This window comes from Xenopus laevis, chromosome 4S, assembly GCF_017654675.1.
Source record: "Xenopus laevis strain J_2021 chromosome 4S, Xenopus_laevis_v10.1, whole genome shotgun sequence".
In the NCBI taxonomy this organism is placed as follows: Eukaryota; Metazoa; Chordata; class Amphibia; order Anura; family Pipidae; genus Xenopus; species Xenopus laevis.
In genome coordinates, this window is record NC_054378.1 from 47,901,868 (window position 1) to 47,914,682 (window position 12,815).

Here is a 12,815-nt window from a genome sequence, read left to right on the forward strand (position 1 = left end):
TTACTCTAAACAGCCCCTAGAATTACATAACCTTTCAACCTGCTTACAGCCAGTTCAATTCCGTCTCTTTTCGTTTCTTCTTTGTCTAGAATATAGACCCACCCCTTTTGGCAGTGATATTCCGAGACAATTTAAAATTGCTTTTCATTTTTTTTATGTAGTTTTGAGTTATTTAGCTTTATATTTGACAGCTCTCCAGTTTGCAATTTCAGCAATCAGGTTGCTATGGTCAACATTTACCTAGAAACCATGAATTGATTTGACTTAGAAACTGGAATATGAATAGGAGAATTGATCCAATTCCCTCGAAACTTCTCCGCAATACCAATCCTTGTCTAATCAAAGCCTTAACTCACCTATTTAGTCTTTCGCTCTCAACTGGACTGTTTCCTTCTCAACTAAAACATGCTCTTGTCACCCCCATTCTGAAAAAACCCTCTCTTGATCCCTCCAATCTTGACAACCTCCGACCTATCTCTCTGCTACCTTTCATCTCTAAACTACTTGAGCGCCTAGTCTACAACCGACTTACCTCATTCCTCTCTGACAATAACCTGCTGGACCCCCTACAATCTGGTTTTAAGCCACAACACTCCACGGAAACTGCCCTGACTCGACTAACTAATGACCTTTTAACCGCTAAAGCCAACAATCATTTCTCACTACTAATACTGCTTGACCTCTCAGCCGCATTTGACACTGTAGATCACCCTCTCCTCCTCCAGTCCCTCCAGTCGCTTGGCCTTCGTGACACAGCCCTGTCCTGGTTCTCTTCTTACATCACCAATCGTTCCTTCAGTGTCTCCTACAATGGAGTATCATCTTCTCCCCTACCTCTTTCTGTTGGAGTTCCTCAAGGCTCTGTCCTGGGACCATTACTATTCTCCCTCTATACTTCCTCCCTTGGCAAATTAATAAATTCGTATGGTTTCCACTACCACCTCTATGCTGACGATACTCAGATCTATCTCTCATCTCCTGATCTCAACCCAGAACTCCTAACTCGCGTCTCCTCCTGCCTGTCCGCTATCTCTACCTGGATGTCGCAACGCTACCTTAAATTAAACCTCTCTAAAACTGAAATGGTTCTCTTTCCTCCAAGAAACACCAGTAGCATCCCCGAAGTATCCATCATAGTTAACAATTCCACTATCATCCCCTCTCCCCAGGCCCGGTGCCTTGGGGTTATCCTAGATTCTGCCCTGTCATTCACTCCTCATATCCAGTCACTTATTAAATCATGTCACTTCCACCTAAGGAACATATCCAAAATACGATCATTTATCACCCAAGACGCTGCCAAAATTCTTATTCACTCTCTCATCATATCGCGTCTAGACTACTGTAACTCTCTTTTAATTGGCCTCCCCCTCCAGAGACTGTCACCTCTCCAGTCCATAATGAACACTGCTGCGAGGCTCATACACCTCAGCAACCCCTCATCCTCTGCCTCGCCATTCTGTCAATCCCTGCACTGGCTTCCGTTACCTTTCAGAATCAAATTCAAATTAATGACACTGACTTTCAAAGCACTTCACAACTCTGCTCCACCCTACATCTCTGAACTCATCTCTATATACTCACCCACTCGCTTACTACGCTCCTCTACTGACCTGCTACTCAACTCTTCTCTCATTACCTCCTCACATGCTCGCATTCAAGACTTTGGAAGGGCTGCACCCCTCCTCTGGAATGCTCTCCCACGATCTGTCCGACTTTCTCCCAACCTTTCTGCTTTCAAAAAATCTCTGGAAACGCACTTCTTTCGAGAAGCCTACCCTCACTCTGCTTAACTACCAAACGCAACACCACATACAACACCACATTTCTCACCCACTTACTTCGATCTTGCCCACTCCCACACCTTGTGTATTACTCCCTTCCTTTTAGACTGTATGCCTATGCATAGGGCCTTCCTCACCTCTTTGTACCTGTATTGATTGTGATGTTTGTTACTCCATATATTCTATGTATGTAATTCATGTGATGTAGTTGTATAATCACAGTTACTTTACAGTGCTACGCAATATGTTGGCGCTATATAAATAAATGTTAATAATAATAATAATAGGAGAGGGCCTGAATACAAAGATGGGTAATAACAAGTAGCAATAATAAAAAATGTTCAGCCTAAAGGTGGCCATAGACTTAGAGATTGCCAAATGAGCGGATCTCTCCCCAATATGCCCATATTGAAGTGGGCGATATCGGGCTGATCCGATCATGGGCCCTAGGGCCCAACGATCGGATCATAATGGATTCGATACGGGCAGTCGCATCGCGGGACCGCATTCATGCATAGATGCAGCCGTAATCTGACGGGATCTTTTAACCTGCATGGTCGAGATTCGTGTATGGGGGGGACTTTGCAGAGAATTTCTTCTTCAGATGGGGTCAGTGACTCCTTTTTGAAAGCTAGGAAGATTCAGAAGAAAAAGGCAAATAATTCAAAAACTAAAAAAAAAAAAAGAGAAAAAAATGAAGGCCAGTTGCTTAGAATTAAAAGTTAACTGAAAGGTGAATCGCCCATTTAAAAGGGACACACATCGAGTATCACATTTTAATGTTGTCATCTTGCTATGAGGTTAATAAAGAAGTTAAGTGATATAATGAGAAAGCTCTGTATTTTTTCCTAACTAACCATGGTAGTGTGAAACACAATGAACATAAACCAGAAGCTATGTCACTGTATGGGGTTTTTTAAAAACTGAGAAGACCATTGAAATTCCTGTGAGAATCATCTTAATTAATGGGCTGCTGCCTTGCATAATTTTCTATTTATTTTGCTTGTAGTTGAGCTGGAGAATCATGAAGTGACTGAGGAGGATTTGTCACCTACGCTGAAGCGCCAGCGAATCGAAATCAATTGCCAGGATCCATCCATTAAGGTTTTAATAAAATTCATTTATTGCCATTCCTTTGGCTGATATTGTTTCAGTAATACATAAAGTCAGACAAAACACTGGAAAGCAGGGTGATATATCTTGCACTTTGTTGGTAACTTTAAAAATGTTATTTTACAGTTTTTTGGTGTAAATCATTTAATGCAGGTGGTTTAATAGGAAGTGACTGTGTTACAAAACAACACTGTGTACCCCAAAATGTTGCTTGTGGTTGCAATCACAAACCATGCGTTGATAGCTAGTGGCACTCTAGGTATCGCTTAAATACAGCTGAGGCCTATTGTTTGGTGTGGAATATTGACATTCATCAACACCTTAAAGAGGGATCTAAACCAAAGTATTCATAATAAACTGCACACTGCAACATTACTTATAGGTAGCCCCTTAAGAATTATTTTGCACTGTTATTCCAAAATCTTCCCACAAGATGGCAATCTTGTCATTCACCAGATGTGAAACGTTGCATTCTGCACAGAGCACGCAATCATCTTTTTCTGTCTTCCTTTTTTCTCCGCATATACCGCTCTTGTATTTTTCTTGGCCTGCCAGACCTGGGTTTTACAGGAGCTGTGTCTGTGGCCTTCCATTTCCTGATTCCTTACAGCTGAAACTGACAGTTTAAACCTCTGAGATATCTTTTTGTAGCCTTCCCCTAAACCTTGATACTGAACAATCTTTCTCAGATCTTTTGAGAGTTGCTTTCACCATGCTGTCACTCTTCAGAGAACAGTCAAACAGAAGCACAACTTGCAATTGGCCATCTTAAATAACTTTTCTCATGATTGGACACACCTGCCTATGAAGTTCAAGGCTAAACGAGCTAATCCAACCAATTTGGTGTTGCCAGTAATCGGTAACGAGCAGTTACATGCATTCAAATGAGCAAAATTACAAGGGTACCCACATTTTTGCACAGCCAGTTTTTCACATTTGATTTAATTTCTGAAACGGAATACTGCTTCACTAAAAATCTTTGTTCAGACAACACCCCAGTACTCAGATGTTCCTTGGAAATTAAAAGACATACCGCTGTTATCTTTTTTTTTTTGTTGAAAGTGGAGTAAATTATTATGCAGGCTGAGAGGGGTTCCCAAACTTTTTCATATGACTGTACAAGTGTATTCACATGTAAATAAAATGTAAGCCAGTTAGGGGCATTATGCTGTGGAAAAAAAATAAAAAAACACAGTGGGATATCGCAATGTAAAATAACAGTCCAGATTACCATGAATAGGAGAGGCCTGAACAGAAAGATAAGTAATAAGTAGCAATAACAATATATGTGTATCCTTACAGAGCATTTGTTTTTTTAGATGGGATCATTGACCCCTACCTGAAAGCTGGAAAGACTCAGAAGAAGAAGGCAAATAATTCAAATACTATACAAAATAAATCATGGAGACCAATTGAAAAGTTGCTTAGCCATTCTATAACATACTAATAGATAACTTAAAGGCGAACCTCCCCTTTATTGTGAAACAGTTTAACAAATGAAGCATTCACCATACAAGTAAATGCTGTGAAATATCTTGCACGTTCAAATTTAAATACAGGTGACCCACAAATGCCCTTGTTCACAGAAACACCTTTAGGTTTAAACATATTCATAATAAATTGTTCTTATAAATATATAGCGTTCATCTTATTGTTTACTATTGTGAATCACTAAAAAGATCATGCCTCTGAGTGCTGCTGCTCCTTAAGTAATACTTAAACTCGGAGCCATTGACTTAGCAAAGGTTGCTAGAGATTCTAGTCTTCTATTGTGACCTGGCTATGAATACAGAGATATACTGTGCTACAGTAATAGAAACAATTACTTGGTATATTTTTATAAGGTTTAAAGAACTTTAGGCATGAGTGTTTTGAAGTGGGGCTTAATAGTATTGACATCCCAGCTACTACACAGTAGGTTCCATGCCTGGGCTGAATTTCAACTCTCACTGCACTGTGAAAAGGTAGAACTGCCCTCCTGAAGGGTGCATATTGATCGGAAATAAACAACACTATGAAGCTCATTTACCATGTCAAATTTACATTTTTACTGATATTTTTTGTGCTAACGTTTTTTAATTCATGTCCTGTCTCTGTTCTTTCTTCACAGTCATTTCTGTTTTCTATCAACCAGACAATTTGCTTAAGACTAGACAGCATTGAGTCCAAATTGCAGGTACTTGAAGCAACATGTAAGTCATTAGAAGAAAAACTGGACCTCATAATGAACAAACAACCGAATCCAATCCAAGTCCCAATGGTTGCTGGTTCACCACTTGGAGCCACGCAGACCTGGAATAAAGTACGATGGTAAGAAGATTAATATGCTTTATTTAGCAAACTACTTCTAGCAGTATTCGCACATGCTCAATATTCATTTTTCGATTCTGCAAATACTTCCCCACACATATTTATCAATCAGTTATATTTCACTTTACTAAAAGGTCATAGAGACGCACCATAAACATGGGGGTTCTACTTTGGATCCCATCCCATTTTTAAAATAATATATATAGATTAAGTGGTGTATTTAGAATCAGCTGTTTTTTGTTTTTTTTTATTAAAAAATAGTTTCTGGTAAAATTCCAACTTCTATCACATTGTGTTCAGGTCACAGATGTGAAATTATTTTCTTATTTAATTTTGATTGGAATCTGAATGATTCATATTCCTCGAGGTAAACTGTTTATAGAACCATGATTCTTACATGATTTTGCATTTCAATGCAGGTGGATTCAAAACCTGGCATGTTGGTTGGAGATAATATTCTTTCTCTGTAGTCAACAAAAATAATTTTTGGCTCTGAACTGCCACATTTTTATTCACTTTAATTCTTGTTTTGCCTGTTTTGTTATCTTTCTTTTTAATCCTCAATTACTATTTGACCTATAAACCATCTTATTTTTCTCTCACTTTGCACATGTTTTAATTGCTGTTGTCATCAGTTGATATTTTACAAACACATTGGAAGTTCAGCAACTAAATAGGGTGCAGGATCTGCTCTTAGTTGTTCTGAAGTTTTATGTCTAAAGTCTGCCAGAGAACGTAACTTTTTTATGAGCAAAAAAAAAAGAATCATTGGAAGGTTTTCTGGGGAATAGATTAGCTCACTTATTTTCGTTTAGATTTTATTTGTAGTGGACGGTTTGGGTAAACTTTATACAGTTTGAGGGATGCTGCAGCCATTGTACTTAAAGGTTTCCAGAGGATCTTTACTTATGGCCTGGTGCCTGTTACAAATGCTTTAGATACAATATTGTATAAAAAATAATGTACAGGATCAGTTATCTGGAAACCATTATCCAGAAAGCTCCACATTACGTAAAGGCTGTCTCCTATAGACTCCATGTTATCTAAATAATCCAAATTCTAAAAATGATTTCCTTTTTCTTTGTAATAATAAAATCGGATCTTGTACTTGATCCAAACTAAGATATAATATCATTTATATACTGTATTATATATATATATATATATATATATATATATATATATATATATATATATATATAATATATATATATATATATATATATATATATTTTAAATGGGAGATATGCTCTGTTTTGTTTGGGAAGTGTTCAGAAGAGATTTGCAAGGTACTGAAGCATTTCATTTTTGTACTAAAATTGGTATTGACCTGTTTGTGGTTTTTAAATGACACGTGTCTTTATATACACAGTTGTGTGAGAAAATAAGTATTCGCATAAAAAGTTTTTTCTCTCCTTTTTTAACACATGTGGATGTACCAATATTTGATTAATTCATTCAAACTTTAAGGCGAGGTTAAAAAAAAACCAAAAAACATTTACTTTGCAATAATTTATACAACATATTAATAGTTATGCCATTTTCTGTTGTGGAAAATGTAAGTACACCCTGGTCTTGACTCCTATGGCAGAAGCAGCCTAGGCGTCGAGTGGGTGAAATTTTTAAGCCTTTTCCATGCAGAACCGCAAATAGGATTAGAGGGCTAAGGTACCATTGAGACAGGGATTTTACAAACAAATTAGCAATTTATGATACATTTATGACTGATTTTTTTAAGATACATTAAATAATGTAAATAGGAAATAAGCTATTGTAAATAGGTGGAACTTTAGTTAGCTTTTGAAAGTTTGGAAGGAAGGAGAAAGTCTGACAGCTTGAAGCAGAGTGTTTCAGAGAAAAGCAGAAGCCAGAGAGAAGTCTTGTAGACAAGAATGGGCTGAAGTGATGCGAGGAGAAGGTCAGAAGCAGAGCAGAGGTTGCGTAAAGGAGTATATTTTAAGTTCAGATATTAAATATACGGAGGGGCTTTATTATTAAGAGCCCTGAATGTAAGTGTTAGTAGTTTGAATTTGATTCTAGAGGAGATTGGAAACCAGTGAGGGGATATGCATAGTGGAGCAGCTGATGTTTAGTGGTGAGATAGATGAATGAGTGTAGCAGCAGCATTTAGAACAGATTGGAGTTGTGAAAGGCGAATTATTGGAATACCTGTGTGGAGTAAGTTGCAGCAGTCAAGACGGGAGATGATAAGAGACTGGATTTTAAGTTGTATCTGAACTGAGATACAGTTGTATTTGGGCAATGTTACAACAAGATTTTGCAAGTGTTTGGATGTTTGGTGAAAAAAAACAGATGAGCGTCTAAGATGATTCCTAGGCAGCTTGCCTGTGTGGTTGAATGAAAGGTGATGTTATTAACTGAGATCTTGAGATCTGAGGGACAGGGGAAGATCTTGGCGGAAATAACGAGTTCTCTTTTAGAAAGATTCAGTTTCAGATGGCGCTGCAACATCCAGGAGGAGACAGTAGAAAGACCGTTTGTAACTTGGGAAAGTTACAGAAGGAGAGAGGTCAGGAGTGGACAAGTAGAGTTGGGTGTCATCAGCATAAAGGTGATACTGAAGTCCAAACGGCTGAATATCTGTCCACAGTATATTGTTCCAGGTGTTTTTGGTAGCAAAGGTTCCCTCCTTGTAATGTTAGACTGAAATTTTGGAGGTTTTAGAGACTTTTTCAGCATCTTGCATTCTGATCTCGGGCAAGCTGTCACTTGTTTTAAATGTTTCCTACTTTTCCATGAACTTCCTGGCAGTGGAAAGATTGATGTCCAGTTGTTTGGTGATCTGTTTAAATCCCTTCCCAGACTCAAGGCTTCTTTTTGAAATACTATGAGCTATTTCAATCTAGGCATAGTGATACCACTCACACTTCAACAACCAAACTAAATCAAACAATGCTTGTGGTTTAAAGGAGAAAGTAGCCCCCTCCGTGCTTCCCTCCAGCACAGTTCGTTACCCCTGAAAGTGCCCCTAAGAGTGTGCTCACGTATCGGTGCAGAGTAAGCACAACAGAGCTCATTGGCACCATCTTCCGGATCTCCGGTCCTCTTCCTTCCATTTGGCAACTTCTGGTACTTTTGCTACCAACCGGAAGACTGCTCCAACTGCGCATGCGGTAGCTTTTTATTCAACAGCTCTTCAATTTGCATTTTAAACAATCTGCTAACTAGGGCACAAATTACCCTAGCAACCATGCATGGATTTTAATAAGAGACTGGAATATGAATAGGAGAGAGCCTAATAGAAGGATCAGTAATAAAAAGTAGCAATAACAATACATTTGTAGCCTTACAGAGCATTTGTTTTTTTAGAATGGGAGGGCGACGCCCGTTTGAAAGCTGCAAAGAATCAGAAGAAAAAGACAAATAACTATAAAAATATGAAAAATAAATAATGAAAACCAATTAATGAAAAAGTTGCTTAGAATTGGTCGTTCTTTAACATTCTTAAAGTTAATTCAAAGGTGAACCACCCCTTTAAATGAAGGGAAGCACAGCGTATCTTCCAGATCTTCATAAGTCACCTCGGAGTTCTGTGATCTGTTTAAAAACTTCATATGGTTATGAAGCTCGTTGGTGACTAATAATATCAATAATATCTTTATATTTTACAATAGGGGGTACGTTATTCCCTATATTTTGCATAGAAATTGAGAGTGGACTTAAATGGTTATCAAAGAAAGGGGAGTAACTGCATGATATTAGGTGTGTTTTTAGCTGCTGGGAAATTATGGCTTGTATTTTTCACACATCTGGATGGCCATGAGTTTGACAATCCCGCAATGGGCTTACTACATATCCAAGAATATTTGGAAAATACTCAAGTCTGCAGAGCCAAAGTTTGGTCCAGAGAAAGTTTTAAGAATGTACAGGGTAGCGGTTCTTATCTACTGTCAAATATTTTTACTTTTCCAAAGAGATCGTCCAATGGAGCTTAAAAGTCATTCATTCCCCCCAACCCGACAATTTTACACTCAAAACATTTCCTTTATTATCTCTTGAATACAGCAGAAAAGAGTAAATATCAGTAGTTTTGACCTAGTAAATTTCTAGCCTTTAAAGACATACTAACACCAGTTTTTTTTTTTTTACATCTATCATAATATTGGTTTTGAAAGCTGCGTATAGCTTTGCCACAATGTTTTTAAATTACCTGTCTGATGCCCTATGTTCCTGTATGAGGGGGCTGCCATTTTTGTGCAGTAGGAGTCCATTAGCATTAGAAACTTTAACTGACAGGCTGAGATGGGAGAGTCAGGTTTAGAAACTTCAACTAACAATTACTTACAAAAACAAACCTCTCGATAAAAAATGATCAACATGACCTCTAGGTAACTTTTAATGTACATTCATATTTTAAAAAGTTTTGTTAGGTGTCCGTATCACTTCAAGGGGTCCGTTTACTACAGCGCGGTAAATTTGACGATATGTTTCCGCATATTATCGCAGCGAATTCTTTTCTGCCAAAATATTCACAGCGACTAAGTTTACTAAACAGTGATGCGTCAGAAGTCATTGCGATCACTTGCGGTTACCATGTTAATGAACCAGCTTAAATTAGCGGTAATTTAAGCGAGTTGCGAATTTTCTGGCGACAAATTAAGTTCGCGAATACTTATGCTATAAATAGTCTTGTTTTATGGCGTTTATTATGGCATGATTCACGGCCAGATATGCATCTTCAAAACTGCTAAACTTATATATATTATCAACAACACGGTAAACAGATCACCCAATCAAAGATGTATGCATCATAAAAATCCACATTTCAATACATCCAGTCACAAGACTTACCCCCTGACAGTAGAATCATATAAAAAAAAAATGTAAAAACAAGTTTTACCGATCAATCTGTGTGCATCATATAAATGTAGTTTAATCTAGGCTGATGAAGACTTTAGTCCCTCCTAGCCAAAATAAATCGTCTTTCAGCTGAAAAAGCTGCTGTAGCAGCAGACAAAAGAATAATCCAAAACATCTTTGATTATCCTGTCACTTCTCTCTTCTCCTGTCAGGAATGGCAACAGGAACAGAATGATGGGTAATATAAGGTGTTATGGGATATTTTCTGTCCCCTTGAGAATTTTCAATCGAAAAAATAATTCATCGCCACTATATAGATGGCGGTAAAATTTTAGAATATTATATTAGTTAATTTTGTCTTTCACTGTTTAGTAAACCAGGCATTAATGTGTACGTAGCATTATTTTCAGCGAATGCGGTAATTGGCGAACACGTTCACAAATTTATATTTACCACAGGTTAGTAAACTGACGAAAACACATTTGGCGATAAATTTGTCTATATTTTGTACACATATTTTTTACCGCGCTTTAGTAAACGGACCCCTAAGTATTTTTACCTTCACAAATAGCACAATATAAATGACCTTTCCCTTGATAATTTTTTTAGCAGTCTTTCTTAAATGTAGTTTAAGAATGAGTTTATATTGTTTTCCTGCCTCTTATGTTTTACAGTAGGAACTTAAGTGAGTGAGTAAGTGAGTATTAGCCCTGATTTGTTCCTCTACAACCTGATAGTATGCATGGGCAGCAGTTTAAGCCGAACTGTCACTGCACATACACTGACAAATTCCAGTTCTGCCAATGAGTGCACACATTGGGTGGTAGGTGGCTGAATTACAGTTTTCCATTTGAAGGGAAAATTCCATGTTTTCCATTTGAAGGGAAAATTCCATGTTTTCCATTTGAAGGGAAAATTCCATGTTTTCCATTTGAAGGGAAAATTCCATGTTTTCCATTTGAAGGGAAAATTCCATGTGTAGCTGGGCATTAGAATGGGGTTGGCTTCTACTGTTAAAATACTGGTGATGCAAAATGACCTCTACCAGTCTCTTCATCTTGATTGTTGCTTGGAAAAGTGTAGGATTTCTCATATGTAATTTACTCCATATGAATATGTCATGGGAGTTATCTTATCTATAATGGAAAGAAGTAAACCTGTTACCAAACATAAGTGCCTGTTTTTGGCTTTAAGATACTGCTGAATCGCCCGGTCCCAGTCTGTAATATTATCTTTAATGCTTTGTTTTCCAGTTGGTCCTCCCAGCTGACATGTGTGCACCCATTCCAATTAGAAGAAAGGAGGTTCTGGCTAAATATTTGAAACGTTTTGAATTTCTCTCCCTAAATTGGTTGTGCTAGCTGATACATTAGATAGCTTTAAGAAAGTGTTGGATGGCTTTTTAGCAAGTGAGGGAATACAGGATTATGCAAGATAGCTCGTTATACAAGTTGATCCAGGGACTGGTTAGATTGCCATCTTGGAGTCTTTTTTTTTTTCAACCTAACTTACTATGTTACCATATATAGATATAGATATGTTTTCATTTGCGAGTGTAAATTAATCTGTGAATCTGCCCTGCATTATCCTATATTCCATGAAGAGTGTTGGTGTAGCAGATGGTGATATCTAAGTGGTTAATTGATGAACCTGGATTATAACATCATCATCTTGGAGCCAACGCTTGCATTTGCAATGACCATCTAAATGTTGTAACCTCATTCTGTGCATTTTTTCTCCAATCACTCATAATATCTGATTTATTAGCATTCCATATTTTTTATTGCCAGTTCTGATCCAAGTTTTTAGAGTTATCATTTTTTTTTGTGGGTGGGGTATGGAAACTTGGCCTATGAGCCAGTAAGTGCCTTTTATACATTTCACTCAACTATGAAAAATGTTATGCACATCCCAAATGTTCTGTAAGATTGGAGAGATGCAGACAGAACCATGCAGATAATTTCAGAGCAATAAATCATATTTGTTCACCATCAAAATTGTTTGACCATTTCCCATATAAAGTAGATGACGGTATTTACAGTGAAACCTCAATTTTACATCCTCTGATTTTAAGTTTTTACTCATTTTACATTCTTGTTTTGTGGTTCTTCCTATATATTATGCATAATACATTTCCCTGATTTTAAATTTTTCTGGAATTTACACCATTTTTTTCAGGTCCTCTGTAAAAACGTAAAATGGGGTTTTTACTGTATATAGCTTTATTGCTTTAACGTTTAGGGAACCCCCAGCAACTTATCTCTGTTTCTCATGGTGCATGCTCTATAAATCTGAGTGAAAGTAACCCTTGGTAATGACAAACTTCTTTAGCTTTGGGTCAGTAGCCTATTTTGCACAAAAATCTCGGCTGCAGTCTTCATTTGAAAAAAACTAAAGACAGCTCCAAGCTCACTCGGATTTCATAAATGAAGGCAATACCTTATTGTTGCAGGCAATGCACTATCCATCCTTATTTTGGACAGTCTCATTCTAGCTTCTAATAGTCAGTGATCTTCGCAATTAACTTCAAGTATTCATCATCTTGGTGAGATTATTATGAGCATTAAATCAATATGTAAGCAATGAATGCTAGTTTCTTTTGTATGCTGATGAAAGCATTTAATACCCGTATGCTAGCCAGGTCCCACTTATTTCTTTGAAAAATCTGTTGTTGACTAAACTACTTAAATGTTTTTCAACTTAATGTCAGGTATATACCCATATCTATTTTCTAAGAATTCAGATATATACCCAGGTCTATTTCCAAAGAATTCAGATATATACCCA

General features: G+C 37.3%; 1 protein-coding gene across 1 annotated transcript in view; it reads left to right on the forward strand.

Annotated features, from left to right (window-relative positions):
- banp.S (BTG3 associated nuclear protein S homeolog) overlaps positions 1-12,815 on the forward strand; it is a gene marked incomplete at its 5' end in the record, with an annotated part of 187,468 nt that overhangs the window by 15,782 nt on the left and 158,871 nt on the right. Inside the window, 2 exon segments of the mRNA NM_001095794.1 lie at positions 2,794-2,888; positions 5,008-5,207. Coding sequence (NP_001089263.1) covers positions 2,794-2,888; positions 5,008-5,207 — 295 coding nt within the window.